Source organism: Phoenix dactylifera, chromosome 1 (genome assembly GCF_009389715.1).
Source record: "Phoenix dactylifera cultivar Barhee BC4 chromosome 1, palm_55x_up_171113_PBpolish2nd_filt_p, whole genome shotgun sequence".
NCBI lineage: Eukaryota > Viridiplantae > Streptophyta > Magnoliopsida > Arecales > Arecaceae > Phoenix > Phoenix dactylifera.
This window is the reverse complement of record NC_052392.1, coordinates 37605014-37627265: the sequence shown is the minus strand read 5'-3', so window position 1 is coordinate 37627265 and position 22252 is coordinate 37605014. Positions and strand designations below refer to the sequence as shown.

The 22252-nt window shown below is 38.5% G+C and overlaps 1 protein-coding gene across 5 annotated transcripts; it reads left to right on the top strand.

The window, feature by feature from the left end:
- Window positions 1–1255: 1255 nt before the first annotated feature.
- Window positions 1256–19206, top strand: LOC103722208 (putative disease resistance protein RGA3). 5 transcript variants are annotated; one of them, XM_039133524.1, is made up of 12 exons: window positions 1256–1715; window positions 1887–4646; window positions 4793–5986; window positions 6133–6723; window positions 6864–7336; window positions 7427–7524; window positions 11155–11209; window positions 12785–12850; window positions 15987–16108; window positions 16319–16447; window positions 17306–17526; window positions 17995–19206. In XM_039133524.1, exons 1-6 carry the CDS (start codon window positions 1368–1370, stop codon window positions 7452–7454), a joined length of 5394 nt encoding a protein of 1797 aa, XP_038989452.1. In that variant the 5' UTR covers window positions 1256–1367; the 3' UTR covers window positions 7455–7524; window positions 11155–11209; window positions 12785–12850; window positions 15987–16108; window positions 16319–16447; window positions 17306–17526; window positions 17995–19206. The 5 variants fall into 5 exon arrangements, with proteins under 5 accessions (XP_038989452.1, XP_026666236.2, XP_038989459.1 ...); XM_026810435.2 differs by having other exon boundaries at window positions 17306–18465; XM_039133531.1 differs by lacking the exon at window positions 6133–6723 and having other exon boundaries at window positions 17306–18465.
- Window positions 19207–22252: the final 3046 nt, after the last annotated feature.

The following is a 22252-nucleotide window of genomic DNA, read 5'->3' as shown; positions in this document are numbered from 1 at the left end:
TCAATCTTAAAATTGATAAGTCACTGAAAAAATTTTATTTTGATTCTATATGACCATTATTTTTTTTATTTTTTGACAGATTAGAAATTATTTCCTTAATATGTTATTATAATATTATGAAAAGATATACTTGGATGTTTAGAGCTCTATCCTATATATATATATATATTGTAGTTGGACTGATCCACTGCTAGGGGTGCAAATGGGTCGGGTCGGGTCGGATCCTAATTTTGGACTCAGATCCAACCCGGTTGAAGATCGGGTCGGGTCGGATCGGGTCCATGCCTATAATTTTTGATCCAATAGGTCATTCGGGTCGGGTCTAGTCCGGTCCGGGTCGGGTCTGAGTCCGGTTCGGATCCGAGTCTGGGTTCAGGTCAGATGTTACCACTTTCTTTGTGCTTTTGGAAAGAATTTGGGCAAATCTAATTTGGTCATATTAATTATGAGGTGCTGGGTGATCCATGACTTGAAAAGACTTGCAATGGACCTCCGAGAAAGATGACCCATGACTTCTAACTCAGTCAGTCTGCAAGCCAAATTTCATATCACACTATTTTTTATCTATATGATTGATTGGACGGAACTTGGTGTCTCCCTGCTTGCCCCCTAAGAAACCCATGTCTCCTTCCCGTCTGCCTTGAAAACCCGCCATAAATTCACTTAAAAACGACCAATAGTACCGCCACCCACACACAAAAAAAGAAGAGACTCTCTTGCTTGTTATCACAAAGCAAACTCATTTCTCTGAGCTTTTGCTGGCTTTTAGGTGGTTTTGTGCGGCCTTTACCCTGATTTTGTTTCTCTTTTTCTGTTTCCATGACCACCAACTCAGTGCTGTTAAAGCCACCTACTTAGCATCATTTCTGGTCCTTAGACAAGCCACCTTCTTTCCAACTCAAACCACCAGTCCTCTCTCTCTCTCTCTCCTCTGGGCCTAAGAGACTCTGAAGCAGAGCACAGCTGTGTGGAGCTCCTGTCTTCTTCTTCTTCTTCTCCTGGCACAAGAACATATCTAGATAGCTCCCATTCACTAAAGAAACCATCATGGGTCTGCTTCTCTGGCTTTCTTGCTGCTGTGCCTGTCCCATTTGCAGGTCGGTCACGGGTCTACGCGGGTCGGATCGGGTCACGGGTCGACCCGACCCATTTGCAGCCTTATCCACCGCTGAGTGAATCTAATCCAATCAATAATCCACTTGACTTTTATAAAATAGTATTGTAAATTTGTAAATTGTAATACTATTTCCTCCGCGTTGACTTGACTCCGGTTCGCCCCTTCTGAGAAGGAGACGAGAAGGAAAGCCAAAGCCCTCTTCCTTGTTTGCCGTGTCTGATCCGAGCAAGGAGGAAACCGAGGTTGTGCAATGGCGAGCGCTTTCCTCTCTTCCATCCTATCAAAAACCAGCCAAGTATTGGGCTGTGTTCGCAGTTGGGCAGTCTCGCCGTCTTCATCATCGGATCCACGCAGCAGTGTCTTGGAAGATCTGAAGGAGCTGGAGAGAACATTGGAGAGGATCCGAGCAGTGCTCCATGACGCGGAGGAGAGGGAGATACGAGACAAATCCGTCAAGCTCTGGCTGAAGGAGCTTAAAGAAGTGGCTTATGAAGCAGACGACGTGCTGGACGAGTACCAGTACGAGGTACTGCGAGCCCAAGGGGAAAGCCGAACTTCCCGCAAGAGGAAGCGAGTGGAAGGGGACGATGAGGAACAGGTAAGTGGTCTCTTTCCACCATAGTGGTTTCAATTCCGGACGGCATGGGGGATAGAAACGTCTGAAAAAATAAGTATTTTAAAGTATTTAAATCATCTAAAATTCAGAGGATAAGGCTGATTTATTTTTTTTAAAAAATTAAATCCTTTTATAAATTTAAAACTCCAACAGGTTTCAATTCCGGACGGCATGGGGGATAGAATCAGAAAGATCAGGGAGAGGTTCGATAAGATCTCGCAGGATCGAGAAAACCTCCATTTAAGAGAGGAAGATGGAGAGCGACGAGTCCTCGAAGCTCCGTACCCAGCACCAACCAGCCACAAGGTGGATGAGTCGAGTATTTATGGAAGGGAACACGACAAGCAGGCAATAATTGACTTGCTGTTTTCAGAGGGTGTGGGACATGGTATCTCCGTCGTTCCGATTGTCGGCAAGGGAGGACTGGGAAAAACCACCATCGCTCAGCTGGTCTATAATGATCCCAAGGTAAAACAATATTTCAATCTAACCGGATGGGTTTGTGTATCTGATGATTTCGATGTTAAAAGGCTAACAAAGGACATCATTGAGTGTATTACTCAAAATTCATGTCATCTTGCACAACTAAGCACACTTCAAGATACTCTCGAGGAAAAGCTGAAGGGGAAGAGAGTGTTGCTCGTGCTCGACGACGTCTGGAATGATCAGCAAAGCCATTGGGAGAGAGTGTTGCTTCCCTTCATTGGTGCAGAAATAGTAAGAATTATTGTGACCTGTAGGAATGATTCGGTCGCTGAGATCATGCAGGCAGTGCATTCTTATCATCCTCGCTGCTTGTCTCCAGAGCAGTCTTGGGCATTATTCAGGCATTATGCATTCCATGGTCGGGACCCTGAAGAACAACCACGCTTGTTGAATATGGGTAAGCAGATTGTCGAGAAGTGTTCCGGCTTACCATTGGCTGTGAAGTCAATAGGAAGCCTTCTGAGATACACGACAGATGAAGATAGCTGGATGGATGTCATACAAAGTGATATATGGGAAGTCGACGAGAATAATGAGATTTTGCCAGCTCTTAGACTAAGTTATAGCCGCATGCCAGCACATCTAAAACCTTGTTTCGTTTATTGTTCCATGTTTCCTAAGGATTATGAGTTTGACAAAGATGAATTAGTCCGATTGTGGATGGCACAAGCTTACATCCAGACATGTGGAGGTAGAAGAAGAACGGAAGACATTGGCAGTGAATACTTCAATGACTTGCAAAGAAGATCGTTCTTTGATTCCTACTGGTCTAAGTTTAAGATGCATAATATGATACATGATCTAGCGAAATCTATTGCAGTAAATGAGTGCTGGGCAATTGTGGATAAGAAGCTGCCTAATCATCCCAACGAGGTTCGCCATTTATATGTGAAAGCTGATGAAAAGGAATTTGGGAAATCACTGTGCTCGAATAATCTTAGGGCCTTACGGACCCTGTTAATACAGCATCAGCTTAGATTTCCAACAACAATCCAAGAATTAATCAAGTTTCTGCTGCTACTAAGATGTTTACAGACTCTAGAATTTTGTTGGGAAATGGAAGATGAGATCCCAGATTTACTCGGTAACCTGAAGCACCTACGCTACTTACGTATCACATCCAACAAAATTAAGAAGCTCCCTAAATCAATATGCCTTCTTTATCACCTACAGACATTGGTACTTGATTTTCCGCATTTTGCAGAGTTACCAGATGACCTAGGCAATCTTACCAACCTACGATACTTAAATATCATATCCAACAAAATTAAAAAGCTCCCTGAATCAATATGCCTCCTTTATCACTTACAGACATTGGTACTTGATTGCCGGAATCTTACAGAGTTACCAGATGGCCTAGGCAACCTTACTAACCTCCACCACCTACAAATTGTGAATAGGGTAAATCTCTGCCTGCCAGCTGGGATCGGAAAACTAGCAAATCTTAAGAGCTTGCTTGGATGTTATAAAGTGCAGGGTGGGATAGGAGTGCTGACGGACTTGGTGAATCTCCAAGGATTTCTCAGGATCTCAGGGCTCAGGAACTTGGTCAACATAGAGAATGTCAGGGATGCCAGTCTTAAACATAAGCATAAACTTGAGAAGTTGTCTCTACATTGGAAAGCGGTCGACTGCAAAAATGATCTGCGTCATAACAGATTGCTACATCTAGAATCTTTTTCAAAGAAAAATAAGGATGTCCCAGCGGATGAAAAAAGGGAGGAAGCCATGCTCAAGTATCTCCAGCCTCATGCCAACCTTAAAGTTTTATCTATAAAAGGGTATGGTGGTTCCAAGTTTCCAGAATGGGTGGGAAATCCTTTCTCCTTTGCATCACTTCAAGAAATCGATATAATCGGTTGTGAAAAAATAAGATCTCTTCCTCTATACATTTATGACTCTCTTGAAAATTTGGATGCACCTATATCACCATCCATGCTTGAGAGGGTGTACATATCTGGTTGCCGGCAACTCACATCCATAGTAGGGCTGCATCATCTCCACTCACTCAAAGATCTGAAGATATACAATTGTCCTCAACTCCAGCTCTTATCAGAGGAAGGACTGCCATCCAATCTTCAAGGTCTACATATTGAGGAGTGTCGGCAGTTGACATCACTGTTGGGGATGCAAAACATTACTTCTCTTGGGGCATTAACTATAAGAAATTGTCCTCAACTCCAACTCTTATCAGAGGAAGGACTGCCATCCAATCTTCAAGATCTGCATATTGAGGAGTGCCAGCAGTTGACATCACTGTCAGGGATGCAAATCCTTACTTCTCTTGAGAAATTAATTATAAAAAATTGTTCTAAACTTCAGATCATGGCAGAAGATCAGCTCTCATTTGTGCCTTTTAGAGTGCAAATTATTAATTGCCCTGGATTGAGTAACTGGTGCCAAATACAAAGAATCAACTGCATTCAGGTACCCTCCATCCTAAATTTGAAGTGCTCCAATTGATCACTTGAAGACTTACACTATCGTACATTCTCAGATTGTTTGTTTTAAATCTTCTGTATGAAACTCATGCACCAACAGAGTTCTCTAATTCTTTTTTGCTCATGTACCAGGTCGCTTCAGGCAACAAGATGACTATATCGAACAAATGGGAGAACATAATGCATGGATTTGAGCATTTTTGTTTCGGTAGTTCTTGGGAACTCTTTCTGCCAAGAGACTCCATATCCGTACTTAAAAGGCTGACCATATGGGGTTGCATGAAAATCCCACCACTACAGTGCCTGCCCAAGCTCACATCTCTTCAAAGCTTGGTTATAAAGGACTGTCCTGGGGTCCAAGTCTTGCAAGATGAACTGCTCCCATCCACGCTCGAGTCCTTGGTGGTTGATAGTTGTGAGGACCTAACATTTTTGCGGTTGGGGCAGCAGGACCGACATGCATTTGAGGAGCTGCAGCTTGTGAATTGCCCCAAGCTCATAGACGTGGAAGGGCTGAATTGCCTTTTCCTCATAAAAATCTTAAGAATAGAACGATGCCCTCAACTTCGGCTTCCACAAGATGATCTGCCCGAGCGCATATCTCTTCGAAGCTTGGTTATAAAGGACTGTCCTGGAGTTCGAGTCTTGCAAGATAGGTTGCTCCCAGCCACACTCAAGTCCTTGGTGGTTGATAGTTGTGAGGACCTAACATTTTTGCGATTAGCGCAGCAGAACCGATATGCATTTGAGGAGCTACAACTTATTAATTGCCCTAAGCTCGAATTGGTGGAAGAGCTGAATTGCCTTTTCCTCACAAAAATCTTAAGAATAGAACGATGCCCTCGACTCTGGCTTCCACAAGATGATCTACCTGAGTGCATATCTCTTCGAAGCTTGGTTATAAAGGACTGTCCTGGAGTTCGAGTCTTGCAAGATAGACGGCTCCCATCCACGCTCAAGTCCTTGGTGGTTGATAATTGTGAGGAGATAACATTTTTTCAGTTGGCGCAGCAGAACCAATATGCACTTAAGGAGCTGCAGCTTGTTAATTGTCCTAAGCTTGAACGGGTGGAAGGGTTGAATTGCTTTTTTGTCACAAACATCTTAATAATAGAACGATGCCCTCGACTCCAGCTTCCACATGATATTATTCGAGATTTTAACCGTGGGTGCTCAGTTAGGTCTTGGAGTAGTCAAATCGTCCCTCCACTAATTCACCCGCAAAGTGCCAACAGACGGCTCTCACGTATGCCTTGTAGAGTGCAAATTATTGATTGCCCTGGATTGAGTAACTGGTGCCAAATAAAAAGAATCGAGTGCATTCAGGTACCCTCCATCCTAAATTTGAAGTCCTCCAATTGATCGCTTGAAGACTTACACAATCGTACATTCTCAAATTGTTTGTTTTAAATCTTTTATATGAAACTCATGCACCAACAGAGTTCTCTGATTCTCTTTTGCTCATGTACCAGGTTGTTTCAGGCAATAAGATGACTATGTCGAACACATGGGAGAAAATAATGCATTGGTTTGATGATTTGACATCCGTTAAGCATCTTTGCTTCAGTAATTCTTGGGAACACTTTTGTCTAAGAGCCTCCATACCCAGAGTTGAAGAGCTGACCATATGGGGTTGCACGCAAATCCCACAACTACGGTGCCTACCGAAACTCGAATCTTTTCGAAGCTTGGTTATAAAGGACTGTCCTAAAGTCCGAGTCTTGCAAGATAAGCAGCTCCCATCCACGCTCGAGTCCTTGGTGGTTGATAGTTGTGAGAACCTAACATTTTTGTGGTTAGCGCAGCAGAACCGATATGTATTTAAGGAGCTGCAACTTGTTAATTGTCCTAAGCTCGAACAGGTGGATGGGCTGAATTGGCTTTCCTTCCCAAAAGTCTTAAGAATAGAACGATGCCTTCTTCCGCTTCCACAAGATGATCGACAACCATCTATTCCTCCACATGTTGAAGATCAGTTCTCATCTATGCCTTACAGAGTGAAAATTGTTGATTGTCCTAGATTGAGTAAATGGGTGCAAATACAAAGAATCAAGTGCATTCAGGTACCCTCTATCCTAAATTTGAAATGCTCCAATTGATCACTTAAAGACTTACACAATTGTACATTCTTAGATTGTTTGTTTTAAAGCTTCAAACATATGCACCAAGAGAGTTCTCTTATTCTCTTTTGCTAATGTACCAGGTCGCTTCAGGTAACAAGCTAACTATATCGAACACATGGGAAAACATAATGCATGAGTTTGATGATTTGACATCCGTTGAGCATCTTTGCTTCAGTAATTCTTGGGAACTCTTTCTGGAAACAAACTCTATACCCGTACTTGAAGAGCTGACCATATGGTGTTGCACGGACATCCCACCACTACGGTGCCTGCCCAAGCTCACATCTCTTCGAAGCTTGGTTATAAAGGACTGTCCTGGAGTCCAAGTCTTGGAAGATAAACTACTCCCATCCACACTCCAGTCCTTAGTGGTTGATAATTGTGAAGACCTAACGTTTTTGCTGTTGGCGCAGCAGAACCGAGATGCATTTGAGGAGCTGCAACTTGTGAATTGCGCCAAGCTCATATGGGTGGAAGGGTTGAATTGCCTTTTCTTTCCAAAAATCTTAAGAATAGAACGATGCCCTCAACTTTCGCTTCCACAAGATGATCGGTAGCCATCTATTCCTCGACGTGTCGAAATTGTTAAGTAGTTATGCTTACATTTTGGCTAATTGCTCTATTTTTTTATCTGTCATTGCAGAGAAAATAGAGGGCAAAGAAACAATTGATGATAGAACACAAGAGAAACAAGTGTTGGATAGTGTGAAGATCGAGCATGCTAATAGTGCAAAACCATCGGTATGGATCAGTATAATTCTATTAAATCCATTCTTAATTTTTTATCTAAAAAAAAATTTCAGTTTCTTTATTTTTTTTTTCTTCGATATAAAATTAAACATGTGCCGGCATGGCGCACAGAGATACTGTGCCTACATGTGTTTGGCATAAGTATAGGCACTGATATTTAAATCCTTAGTCAACATTAACCAAGTTTGATTGTTGCCATATTCTTTGAATATATAATCTGTTAAATAAAAAAAATCAGTTTCTTGTCCAACTTGATCGTTTATTTATTGGCATTATCCTGGCATCAATTCTCTTTTTATTTTTTGGGAAATGATCTTGGCATCAATTCCTGAATGATCTTAACTAGTAGTGTGACACCCTGTTCACGGTCAGCTGGGAGGATTTGGCCGTGATCCCTGCCCTTCTCACGGCCAGCTAGGAGGAGCTGGCTGTGATCCTCGCCGCAAGAGAGGCAGGGCCGCACAACATCGCCGGAGTCCTGCCCCTCTCCTTTCCTTTCCGGCGGGCACCAATTTTGGAGGAATAGCACGAGGAGATCGCAGAATCCGCAGTTTCCTCCCTCTATTTCTTTCCCTCCCTCTCTGCATGGGCTCACCGAGCCCTTCTTCCTCCTCCAGAGCCCTTCTCGTTCCCTTCCTTTCCTTTCTCCCTTTCCTTCTTCCTTCCCCTGCTCGGGCTCACTGTGCCTTGCTGTTGTGCCGTCGGATTCGTAGCCACAGCCCCTCCAAAGCAAGGTAAGCCCTTCCATTTCCTCCCGACCCCCATCGGTGGGGTGGGCACTCGCCCCTCCCCCCTCCCCCCCACCCCACGCGGGTCCTCGGCCACAGCCGCCGCCGGTCCGGAGGCCCCTTTTCCTCTCCTCACTTGTTTCTCGGTGGGGCGGGCTCAGACCCCACCTATCCACCTAAGAAAAGGGGAAAGGGCGATGGAGAAGAAAGAAAAAAAAAACAGAGAGAGAGAGAGAGAAAAAAAAAAGAGAAAGAAAATAAATAAATAAATAAATAAAATAAAAAAATAATTAATTAAACAAATAAATATATAAATAAAAAAAGATGAATAGCAAGTAATTTATTTTAACAGTTTTGATAGGTGCAGCAGAGTTGCCCAACCTGGAGATTTTTGGTCAAACATAGGTAAGTGACCATGGCACAAATTTTATGAATTTCAAATTATTGATTAATTTTTAATACAAAATTTAAATCTTAACCATAGCAACTAAACCTAATGCATCATTGAACTACATATGTCTAAATTTAAATCCTATGGAACGTCTCATGATTGAGTAGTGGGCTTGCTTGATTTTGTGATCCATAGATGACAAGCGTGCTCAATCACCAATCATTTTGCTGATGGTTCATGTTTTGTGATTAGAAAAAATCGAGCAATAGCTTTCATGGTATCACTTCTTAAAATCGCCCGAAACAGCAAGAGCATAGAGATTTGATTTCGATTAGAATTAATTATCGAGAGATGGAGTAGGTACATAGGGTGAAATTCAATTAGGATTTCTTTGAGAAATTCAATACCGAATTCAGTCCAATCTTGTCAAATTTTTACAAACAGCTTCAATTAAAAATTAAATTTTAAATTATTATTATTATTATTATTAGTATAATATTAAAGTAAGCTCAGTACAGCTCGGTCTAATAATGTAAACCCACCGCCACCGGTTTCCTCTTTCTTTAGTCGCCATCTGCAGCTTTCTTCACCACCGCGGGATTCCTTCCCCCTTTTCTTCCTTTCCGTCACCGCTTTTACTTCTAATCCTCTATTTATCGAATTCTTGACCCGAGATCTCGAATTCCTTCCCCCTTACCCTCCGTTTGGGAGTTTTGGGGAGAAAATAAAAGAAAGAAAAACTTTAATGAGGAGGAAAAAGAAAAGAAAGGAATAGAATAGACTTTCCTCTTCTCTTGTTTGGGTGTTTTAGGAGGGAAGAGAAAGTACTTTCCTTCCTCTTGTTTGGAAGTTTGGAGAGAAAAGAAAAGAAAGTATACCTTTTTAACACTTCTACTAAAATACCGTAGGATATATTTGTCTTTTTAATTTGGTACTTCTTTAATTTAAGAATAAAATAGGTATTATAAAAAATTTATTAAGTTCCAATTCCTTTCTCCAAATCCAAGAAAGGAGAGAATTGAAGCCCAAAATTTTTCCTCCTATTCCCTTCTATTCCCTCCTTTTCTTTTCCTTTCCCTCCACTAAAAAAACTCCCAAACATCAAAATTTTTAACTTTCCCTTCCATTTCATTCCTTTCTCCTCGATTCCAAGTTTTCAAACGGAGCCTTAATTTCCAGATTCGAGGTGCGCTGAGATCTTATTAGGTTTTCCTTACCGTAGAAAGTTTGATTCAAGTTGTTGCTAATCGGGGATTCGGGGGTGGGAAAGAGCAGCCTCCTGAGATTCACCTCGGACTCCTTCGACGATCTCTCCCCCACGTTTGGTGAGATTTCAGATCCTTCCATTTGTTTCTTCGAGCTTTTCCAATAATGCAGTGCGTTTTTATTGTACTGGTGGAGAGATTTATTAGGGAGTTCGATAATTTTTGTGGATACATGTAGAAATGAGAAAAATTTGAAGCTACTGGATTGAACTTATAATGTGTTATTGCGACTGAATGGTCTGTTTGTATACGTGGGGCTATAATTATGAAAATCATGTGATCAATGAGTTATTATTGTAATTCTCGAGGGTGTGAGAGATATAAAGAATAATTGAAGAAACAATCACAGAGTACTAGTGCTTCTAAGAGTAAGCATTTGATATTATATGTGCATACGAATTGGAAAAGTGAGATTTGCAGCTATATAGTTGAATTGATGCTGTATTGTTGTTTGCTAGTGGTTTGTGTATTTATTGATCAATGGTAATAGAAAAAATGTGTAATAACTGAGTTTTGTTGTAATACACGGACGTATGAGACTGAGAGTTGCAAATGATGTCCGGTGGTTAAAATCATAGCAGCAGTTGCAGTGCAAAGCTTTTAAGTATATGAATTTGATAATATTTTTACATCTAAATTGGAAAATGAAATGATCAGGTGCTACTGTGTTAGATTCGATATTGTGTTATGGTTTGTAAATGCTCTGTTTTATTTATTTATGGAGGATAATTAAGATACTGATGTATTTAACTAGTTTTTGTTGTAATACTTGAGGGTGTTAGAGTTTCCAAGAACAAAGAACAATTTGTAGTTAGAATTGGTAGCAATGATCATAGAAAAAACATGTTAATTTGGTAGATATTTTGGGAATAATGATCTTAAGTCGTTCATAATAAAGACATCATAAAAAATCTTCATTTTTCTTTTTATTGTGGTTGGTTCCAACATGGTTACCGGTAATCTTTCTAATGTCAATCATTATTTCCAACAAATTATCTTTTGTGATATTTGAATTTCTTCCTGTAGATTATGTGGCTCAGTTTGACTATTCGGAACTGAATGTATTCTTGCACCAGATTTTCTTCATAGTAAAAATTTATTCTGAAAGAATTTTCATCGAGGCTTGGAGTTCAATAACATGCTAGCGGTGCAAGTTTTTCACAATTTTGTTTGTTTTACCAATTACTTCGATCAAAATCAACAGCTTCATTTTTTTGTTTCGGGTGTGGATTTCAAGGTAAAAATGGTTACAATTGGAGGAAAAAAGCTGAAGCTCGCAATCTGGGACACTGGTAACGATTTAACTCGATGTATCGTATGAGATGTCACTTTGATTTCCTTTTTGGTCCTATACTCATTTCATTTCATTCTCTTGATTTATTCTAACTCCTGAGGCATTGAATTTGACTTAATCCCCTGACCAATGCAATTCAGGCCTAAAAATTAACCCTATGGAGCGGATACATTATTTTTGTGATGCTGTTGCCAAAAGTTGAATTTTCTGAGCTGTTACATTCACCCTATCCTAAAGAGTACAGGAACCAACAATAAGAAGCTTTGTGAGGACATAAAGAATGGTCATGAAATGAATAAAGAGTGAAATTTTTTTTTAAATGCCACAATGAACTGGTAACCTTTTTCTGATGTGTGAAAAAGAAGGTTATTTTTTTGGCGTATGAGAATAGCAATATTAGCGTGGATGGTATGGAAGTGTAATTCACTATTCAAACAACTATATGGAGTTCCGAAAGCACATAAGGCTTGTTATTTGCCAATGGAGAAGTTGCTTTTATTCATGGGAGAATAAGAGGTTGATCTTGTAAATAAGTACATCCATCTACTAATACACCAGCCATTTTGGTACGATGGTAGCGCCATGTACTTGTATATTACCATTTAAAACAATTAAAAATAATTTTATATTTCCTTCCCCTTTTACTCTTTATGTGCAACTGCAGTTTTCATGACAATCTGTTTGATAACAAATGCTATGTAGTAGACATGCATTTATTATCATGAGTTAATAGTATCATGAGCAATTCTGGTTTGTAGCAAGTTGACCAGGCATAGTATGTTTTCAATGGATTTAGAGTTATACACAACCAATCAGATCCCAATAGAACTTTAAATTGGTGAAATCTTTGCACTGGATGACCTTTCCTCTTTGTCTTATTGCTTGACCTTTACAGATTGCTTAAACCACAAAATGAACAAGGATTTTTCCCCTTTAAACCAACTCGTCTTTGAGGAATAATGGCAGCCCCTCTTTTTTTTGAGCTGCCTTATGACCTGTAACAATTCATAGGGTGTTATTGTCAAGTTCAGATTGTTTGTGGATATATCTCAGACCTTGTTGGGTCGTACTTGGATCCACGAGGTCAGTTTGATGTAAATAGGACATCAGGTTAAAGTTGAGTTTAAATGCTTGTTGAATGACATTTTATGTTGGTGTCATTAGATCTGGTAATTCATAAGGTAGAGTGCAAACAATTAATGAAGCAACAAGAAGCTAACAAGTGATTGTGACCTCAAAAATGCGCAAAAGCAGGATGCACTCCAAGCTTCTGGCACTAGCCTAGCTCCTGAAAGTCTATCAGCCTAGCGCCTTGGCATGTCCTAACCTATTTCTACGTTGTTTTATCTCTTGTAATTTCAAGGAAGATTCTATTTTAATAGATGAGAAGTCTTTAGATTAATTCTTGTGGTTTGCAGTGGATCCTTCTATCTTATTTTATTCGATAAGTTACACATGCATACATGTACACATATATTTTGAGATTCTAAAAAGGCATTCTATGGTGTAATGAATGATCTATGACTTTTGAATGTAAATTAGTGATAACAGAAAAAGCATCTGTATCATGCAGCTGGACAAGAAAGGTTCAGAACTTTAACCAGCTCATATTACAGAGGAGCACAAGGGATCATCATGGGTATGCAATTATCAATTACTCCTTTCTATACCATTGAATTTGAATTTGATAGCTTTTCATTTTATTAGATTCTAATATCATTCATTGATGAAGAGAAAATTTGGATGATAGTTTTTCATATGCGCTGAAACTACTCTACTATTTCTCGTGTTCTAGTCAGCAATCTTGGTTTTTCCTTCTACAATCCTTCAGTTCAATGGCCTAAGCTTGATGAACCAGGTGATCTATGTACATCATTATACCCAATGTTGTGTCTGAAAAAAGGTCGGCGGAACCGGTACCGGGTACCATACTGATTCTCCGGCGGCATAAGTCGGTACGGGCCCGTGCCGTGCCGTGTCAGGCCTGTGCCGACAGAGGAAAGGGAATGCAAACCGTGGGAGAGAAAAAAATAGAGAGAGAGAAAAGGGGGGGAGAGGAGGCCGGCGGTGGAGGTCGGTGGCTGGTTTTTTTGTTTCGTTCGAAACAGAGGAACCAGCCGCGGCCTCGCCTCCCGCAGCTTCCGCTAGCGTCTGCCACCCTCCGCCGGCTTCCCTCCTTCTCCCTCTCCCTCTCCCTCTCCCTCCCTCCTCCATTCGAAACAGAGGAACCGGCTACAGCCTCGCCTCCTGTAGCCTCCGCCAGCATCCACCACCCTCCGCCGGCCTCTCTCTCTCTCCCTCTTCCTCCCTCTCCCATTCGAAACAGGGGAACCGGCCGCGGCCTCGCCTCCCGCAGCCTCCGCCAGCGTCCGCCACCCTCCACCGGCTTCCCTCCCTCTCCCTTCCTCCTTTGCTCGCTCTCTCTTTCCTTCTCCTTCTCTGACTCCGGCAACAGTTTTTGTTTCCGTTGCCGGAACCATACCGGTGAGCTGTCAGTACGGCTCAGAACGGCTGGAACTGCTCGGTTCGGGACAGTTCTCTGACTCTGGTCTAAAAAGTACATATACTATTATCTTTGGCACCTAAAAACTAAAAAGAATGTAAATATGGCTGCAGGATCAAGGCTACAACTTGGCAACCTCCAAATTCTGGAACACCATGTAGGATCCTTATCTCTGTGGGATATAATGATGCCCTAAAATGTAAATAAACTGATAATTAATAAAAACTTCCTTGTTATGTAATTATATTTACCAATTTACAAGTGATGATTGACAAATTGTTATTAAGGATAATTTGAATATTTATGTTGATAAAATATGTTGAAATGAACTATAACAAAAGGTTTTGTGGAGGATTATCTGTGGACACCACTCTAGGATTAGCTGTTCAGATCCTGGTTCAGGTGTCAGATCAAATCCATTAAGTGCTACGAAGCATGGATGCAAATACTGTGGCCAACCTTCAGCAAAAATAGGACAGAATCTGGCTATAATAGAAAATATCAAGTAAATAAATATAAATATATCTGTGTAAAAAAAAAGCATCCATGATGCATGATAGGTTACCTTAATAACATAGTCCATACCTTATACGATAACATTTGTACTACAATTACTGAAATTAAAATATCCATCATGATCCACAACTAAAAGGTTCATATTCGTCAAAGAAAGCCTTTTATCATCATACCTAAGTCTATCCAGGAATTATCTGGATATGAAAAGATACTTTAAGTATTGACACATAAACTTGCTTTGTCCAATGCATATCAGTGTGCCACACATATCAGATATAGCCTTGGCATGCAACAAATATTTATGCATCTAGATTTAACCTGTCAATATCCAGCTATTGTCTAATATTTGGAATGCAGTATTTTTCTGCTTCAGGTATGTAATCATAATCTAAGCTAGATAGTTGTGAGCACTATGAATTAGGGAAAGAGGCCATGAATTTTTGTTTGAGATGATGCAAGAATCAAATAAATAAATGAAAGAATTATAGATTTTTTTAAAGGTGAGAATTATAGATTCATTATCTGGAATTCTTTCAGAAAAATTATCATATATACTTTAACACCTTTCTCGCATAAAACCACAAAACTATAAATGGAACAAAAGTTAGAGGAGAAAATGACTTGTAAATACAAATACTAAGGAAACATTTTTGTAAGAGAAAATGACTAAATGGTATATTTACCCCTCTATTACCTGTTCCTCTTTGTTGGCCTTAACTAATCAACCTAATAAGCATATGCCTCGGAGAGATACTGTCATTCAAAAAATAGTCCATCTACTATAAGAACTAACATTAGATAATGTTATGTATCACCTCTTCTTAGCAAGTTATTAGTGAGACACCTAACCAACCAGAAATCAGATCAGCACCATGTAAGATTCACACATTCAAGCTAAGAGGACACTGCAAAGCTGAAACTGTAATCTTGTCTGCTGTAAACAGCTTCAAATATTCCTTGGATTGACAAAGAGTTCTCGATCTATTCAGCGTCATTAATGACTCTTATCTAATAATATCTGGATATTTCAGCAGAATTTAGTTCTCAGATTATTCAGGTTGCCTTGCAGGTAGGACTATGTTATCTGATCTTCATATCTTCCTCTTAGCCATTTATCTTCTGATAAACTCAATATCTTTCTGATAAACTCAGATGACAAATGCAGTTAAAGGGAAAAAAGAAGGAACTGAGAACAACTTAGGAGAAGAAGATAGGATTAGGAAGAGAGGACAAGAAAGAAGAAAGAGCAAAAGGAGGTTACATTGAACAAGTGGAAAGGAGGATAATATACCGGGCTGGTTTTATTCTTGCTGCTCTTTTGTCCTACGGCTCAGATGTAAGGGAGGCATAAGGAGAAAAGGCGTAGTAAGGACTTATATCTGTAAACCTGGCTGGCCCTAGCTTAATGTTTTCTACCCTCACAAGACTGTATTTGGTTTGGTCCTTTGCCTAAATATGCTATATGGCCACCATTTTCATTGTGTGCGTCTCCCAGTACATTGAATTAAACTCCTGCTTGAACCAGGAATCTAATGGCCATCTGAATTGCTTAGTCACAAATCTGAGTGGGCAATCTTTCAGCTTTTACTTAATAGCTAATATATCTCTCCAACCAAGACTATATATCTTCTTTATGCAGATATACACCTACGGTTTCTTTATAAATGTCATAATATCCACATAGCTCAATATTAGCATAGACAATATGGTGAAAATGTTTGCTGATAATTTTTTTTTCCTTGGTAATTTATGACAGTTTATGATGTAACATGAAGGGAAACATTCACCAACCTGGCTGATGTATGGGCTAAGGAAATAGACCTTTACTCAACTAATCAAGATTGCATCAAAATGCTTGTTGGTAACAAGGTTGATAAGGTAATGTACATGTATATAGTTAGATCTTTATTTTTGATGGGCAATTTTGTATAATGCAATAAACCAGTCATTTAATTTCTATTTTGATATTATCTATCATGTTCTTAACCTTGGCATCATCTGTTGTATCTTTAGGTTTTTTTTCCATATATTGAGAATACATGTTTAATTAAAAAGCAATGGAAGTTTTTATGCTTTTTATCTTTTCAGGAAAGTGAGAGAGTTGTCAGAAAGAAGGAGGGCATTGACTTTGCTAGGGAATATGGTTGTCTGTTTTTAGAATGTAGTGCAAAAACACGAGTCAATGTGGAGCAATGCTTTGAAGAGCTTGTCTTAAAGGTATGAAAATTCCAATACATCTGATGATTCATCTGTTGGGAGGTCTATCATCTATTGATTCTGAGATCTGGGTTATATTATCAACACGAAGTATCTGTTTCCAAGTCAGCTGTTATGATCATGAAAGATTGTGCTGCAATTGGTAGTTATGCAAATGTCTGGAAAGCCAGTTTTACTTAATGCGAACCCAGACCCTTTGATTTAGCTTAGATATATATATTTAGTGAAAGTAAAAATAGATTTACGCAAAGGTCTTGCATAACTTTTGATAAATCTTTTGAAGAAAAGTCTTCTACATGGGATGATGATTCTATTTTTGCAATTTTTAAGCAGCATTATTGTAGAATTTCCCATTATTATGTGGTATAGGGTATACCTTTTCTTCTTTACGATAAAATGTCATTTAGCAGAGGATTTTTAACAAGTGCCATTGAGTTGTTAGCCTATTCTAGTTTTGTAGTACATTATCTCTATGCTTTGCTTGCGGTTTAAGTCTTGGGCATCCTAGATACCCATGCTAAATTCCAAGGGAGTATTTTCTGCCTGCTGATTTCCAGATGCTTGAACTGTTTGTTGGTTTGCTCTATTAGTAATTTTTTTCTTTCACTTTCTTTGGCAATGTTTTAGATAAAAGGTATTCCGGATCTATCTTATACCAGACTATCCTCTTCGTTGCTTTTGAGATTTTTCTTCTAGAGTTTTAGAGGAAGCACTGACCACTTAATGAGGAAAGAGAAAAGCATTGGAAGTATGAATAGATGGATCTTGAAATTGCATCTTCTATATACATGTTATCACAATAAGCTACTGGAGGTCTATTAAAAATATGAGTAATAATTGTTTACATCAATGGTACAGATCTTAGATACACCAAGCCTCTTGGCTGAGGGTTCGGCAGGTGTGAAGAACAACATTTTTAAGCAGAAGCCACCACAAGCTGATGCTTCTACTAGCAGCTGTTGTTGACTGTTCTCCTTTACCCAAGATCGTACACTTCAGATTTCTCGTGGCAGCATTCCCGCTGATGGCGATACAGATGGTGATTGGTGGTGATTTTGTCTTTACATTGTTCATGTGCGGTATTGTGAAATTAAACTCATGGTTCCAATATACAATTATATTTTTCAATGAATATTATCTTTTGTGTTATCATGATTTCTTTCTGGTTATAGAGTAGTTCTCATAAAGATGATGAAATGTAAATTAGTTTATCTGAGCTGAAATTTTGGTGAAACAGTGTGATGCTGTATCAGTATCCATATTTGATTGTGTTGGGGTGAAGCGGTGATATATTGGATAATCTTCAGCAGGATGTTCTCCAGGATAGATAGTCTTTAATCAGTTCTTTTGTCAAATAAATACCCATGCCCAATACAAGTTTTTATGAGAATTATCATGGGACTCAAAATAGTGTATTGTTTGCAAATTTGATAGAAAAACATAGGACCTTGGGGAAAAAAGGTATAAGAGTGCAAATTAAATAGTTCTCAAGTTTTATTTCCCCCAGTTAATGATCAAGTCTTTTAATTTCTTCACCCATTTTGCAGGTGTCCAGAGACAGGTTTTCATTACAATCTCTCCTCCACCTCCTTAGATGTTTTTGATTCTGAGATGTTTCAGCTTGATAGATTGAATTTGAGTTTGTATTGTGACATCCAATCAACCAGAGAAGAGTGGGTGAGAAAGGAAATATAAGACTCATGATACATAAACAACCGCACTTCATAATAAACTAATCAGCAAGCAAACTAATTATTATACATAAACAAGAGGGTCGCTCAAATGTGGGCTTGAGCTGACAATGCAATTTGAGCAAAATGTTGGTTTTGTGAGAATTAAGGGTGAACTGTATGCTTTTCCTCAAAAAGATGAATTGTATATTTTGAACCAATTGTACTTATTATTTACTATTGACAGTTGTTTACTTGTGGCTGGAGTGAGTGAAAATATAAGCACACTTCTCTTCTATCCTAATTTTAGTGCTACTTGTTATCTTAATAAAGAGGATATTATTCTGATTTCTCATGTACAATCATATCAAGTTTGTGAATAGTTTTCCCCCTCATTGTTGAATACAAAACAGTGGATTCTGACTTACCGGCTATAAAGGATTGCTTTGGAGGAGGTATTGTGCATTTCTAATGGTCGATGGCCAGAACAATGCTTCTGAAGTCTGTCGTGGTGGCATTTAGTCATGGTGGTTTGTCATCCTTGCCTGAAGCTGAGCAAATATTGGTTTTGGATACAAATGCTTGCGTTTTTGAACGGAGAATGGTGGGTGCAGTATTGTTGACACTGGGTTTGGAGTTTGGAGGAGATATTCTCTCACAGCTTGAACTCAACCAGACTACCGTTCTTTGATATTGGTTTGGAGATGTTTTGGAATTTTCAGATGCAAATTATGATGGTGTTGCTTGAGAAGTGGAGTTAAGTTGGTTTCATACAGTGACTATCCCTTATAACAACCTGAATCTACAGGACGATTTGGCCTTGGCTAACTGCCAGCCGTGCTGAAATTTCTGCTTCGAGGGAAGCGTCGAGCCTGCGAGACTCTGGATCAAAATTTGAGGGAAAGGAACTGCCATGCACTCTCCAATTGTCTTCTTTGCGGCTGACATGATGAGACTGTGAGTGACCTCTCTTGTTGTTTCTCCAGAGCAATCTGGGAAAAAATTTTGTTTCCTCTCTCTTTTTTTTCCAGAGAACTAAGAGTTTTTTGTTAAGATAATTAAAAGGGACAGACAGTGTGTTGGGTTGGATGGCTTTTTGCGTTGCCGGTCATGCCAAGCACGTCTTACTCCTGCTCCTCAATTTCGCAATCTTTTGTATTCCGACTCCATGGCCGCATCTTCATCAGGGCTATATAATTTTTCCGTCTCAACAAAAGGAGAAACAAAAAGAAGAAGAAAGGAAATACAGAAGGATTCAAGAGCTGCTGAGGCCACCAAAAGTGCACCTCTCTCGTTCCGGTGCTCAGAATTTTCGATCATATTGAAATTTCCTTTATGCGACTCTCATTTAGAAAGCGTCTGAGTATTCACTTCTGTGGCCTCTGGTTTGGAAGGGCTCTTACTTAAACTTGCATCTTTATGTCTAGCGAGATTCACGTCTCTGCGATAGTGATCATAATTTGTACCCATCCATCTCTTTTTTCACTAGTGAGTTTTCACACACAGGCTATAGGCTACTAGGATTATGGCCATCCACCAATCCATCTAAACCACAGTTTACCAGTCTCTTAGGAAGCGGTGCATAAGCACCACCTGAGCAGATGAAATGATCATAAATGAAGAGGTACAGGAGAGGATCTTGCCAAGAAGAAAGGAAGAGAAGAGAGCAGAGAGGGAAATGGAAAAGAAAAGGTGGTGAGGAAAGGCGTGCAGAACTGCCAGGTCGGGCCCCAGCCCATCAGTCCCTAGCCCAACTCACTTTCGGCAAATGTGCATCCGAGAACGGCATTAGGATTCTTGGCTTGTGAAGAACTCGGCAAGCGTCTCGCAATCTGGCTATCAATCGGTTTTCTTCAGCCATCCACCTCAAACGTGAGCCCCACCTCACAGCCTCTTGACTGCAAAAATGGCAGGATTCATTGCTTATGCTAAGCTTGGCCCACAAAGTCCTTGGTATTAGAGAAGGGTACACTGCAAACAAGTAGACATGTTAAAAGAGGAGACTGTGAGGTCCATCTCTTGGGCAAGAATCAAGTAGAAAGCATAAAGACACAAACAATATCAAGTTGGAGGTATCTCACGTCAGGTAAATGTTTGCATTTTAAATTTGAGTTAGTCCCCGCTAGCTGGTTGTTAGGACCACTTGGAACATCATAGAGAACTAGCCTCCGTCAGAGTATTTTATTTTCAGTTTAAGAGACGCTTCATTTTCCTCTTTTTATCCATTAAAAGAAGTTTCAATTTTTTACCGTCGGAGTATAATACTCCGGCAAAATTGGATAACTCCTCATTCTCTTCTTTCTTACAACCATACTTTCTCTCTCTTACAAGTTAACAAGTACAGAATTGATGTGCTATACTTTGGGGATGCAGTCTAAGATGTAGAAAATATGTGAACTTTGTATTCTAGGAGAAATAATTTCCGCAAAACTGCCTATATAGTTGGAAAATAATTATTTTTAAGAGACTACCTTAAGTGATAATTTTAACCTAATTTATTTCTATTTTTTACAATTTTTTCTTGAATTTTATATGTGAAGTTTGCAACAGTGTCACCAGTGTCGGTCTAGTTCAAACGTGAAAGAGAACAAGTCTTGTCATGCTAAGTGCCGGTACAAGTCTTTGTTCGTATATGATTTATTACTGGCTATCAATTTTGTTTGTTATTTTTTGCATGTATACCCTTCAAAATATATAAATTTATATGAATATTTTTATAAAATTGCTATTTGCACGTATACTTTTATAAAATATTTATTTTGCATATATACCCTTCTTTATACATATACATATATATATATATATACACATATATATATATATGCATATATATATATACATATATATATATATCCACATATATATATATATCCATATATATATATATACATATATATATATATATATACATATATATATATATACATACATATATATATATATATATACATATATATACATATATATATATATACATATATATATACATATATATATATATATACATATATATACATATATATATACATATATATATATATATATATATATATATATATGTACTGATACCATCTAATATCGTTAAAAAATAAATAATTTAAATTTAAAATGACTAAAATACCCTTAAAGGTAGACGCGCAAAAAGAAAATTTTATAAAGATACACATAAAAATAGCAACTTTGCACGCATATGCATGCAATTACGCATATGTGGGAGGGTATACACTTAAAAAATAAATAAAAAATGCTCATAATTCAGTTGTTTTTAATTAAAAAAAGTGGCAAAAAAAGATTAATATTATTATAGAATATGATCTCATGTTAATATCAACTCTTATAAAATGAATAATGTTGCTTTTATGAAATTCTTGCCTTCACCTCAAAAACAAATAACAACTCAACATTTACAAATCACTAAAAGATATTTCACTAATCTAAGCATCTATATTTAATTTAAATTTAATATGCTTTAATTTTTAAAAATAATAAAAAATATATAGATAGATTTAATAATAATTATTATATCAAAATCAAATGGAGAATAGTATCACCAAATATTCACCTAATATTCCAACTTGATTGAGTCATAATCTTAAAAAGGAAAATTGATAATATGGTTCGATCTTTTATGACTTGCCGATCCAACTGGATCATAAAAGGGTGAGCAAGTTCTAGCCGAGTTTTAATTTTTTTTAATGAATTTTTTAAATATATATCCTTCTAAATATGAGAAATTTTATGAATAAGCTTGTAAAGTTGCTCTTTGCATGTAGACCTTTTTATAACTTTTTTGCTGACAATGGACTGCATCTAGAATTTGCCATGAGAAAGAAAGAATATAGTATTTTTGCTGACAATGAAATGTAAAGCTGCAAGATCCCTTTAGACTAGGGTGTTGAGCTGCCATGGTGCTTGAGCTGTTCTACCAGTTAGCTATTTTTGCAGTCAGATCCCTTTAGACTAGATTCTCTCTTCTGGATTCTTATTACAGACAATGGTGTATGGAAAACCATAGGAGATATGTATGTATCACTAGGGTGACAAGGCAGTGCATTCTTGCCCAGTAGTGCTGCAGCTCAATTAAATTATAACTAGACAAGTTTCACAAATGCTCATATTCTGGTTTCCACTCGCA

Coding starts and splice junctions, on each gene's coding strand:
- LOC103722208 (XM_039133524.1), top strand. CDS start 1,368: ATGGCGAGCGCTTTCCTCTCTTCCATCCTATCAAAAACCAGCCAAGTA. Junction 5,987..6,132: donor AAAGAATCGAGTGCATTCAG/GTACCCTCCATC, acceptor CTCATGTACCAG/GTTGTTTCAGGCAATAAGAT. Junction 7,337..7,426: donor TCGCTTCCACAAGATGATCG/GTAGCCATCTAT, acceptor CTGTCATTGCAG/AGAAAATAGAGGGCAAAGAA.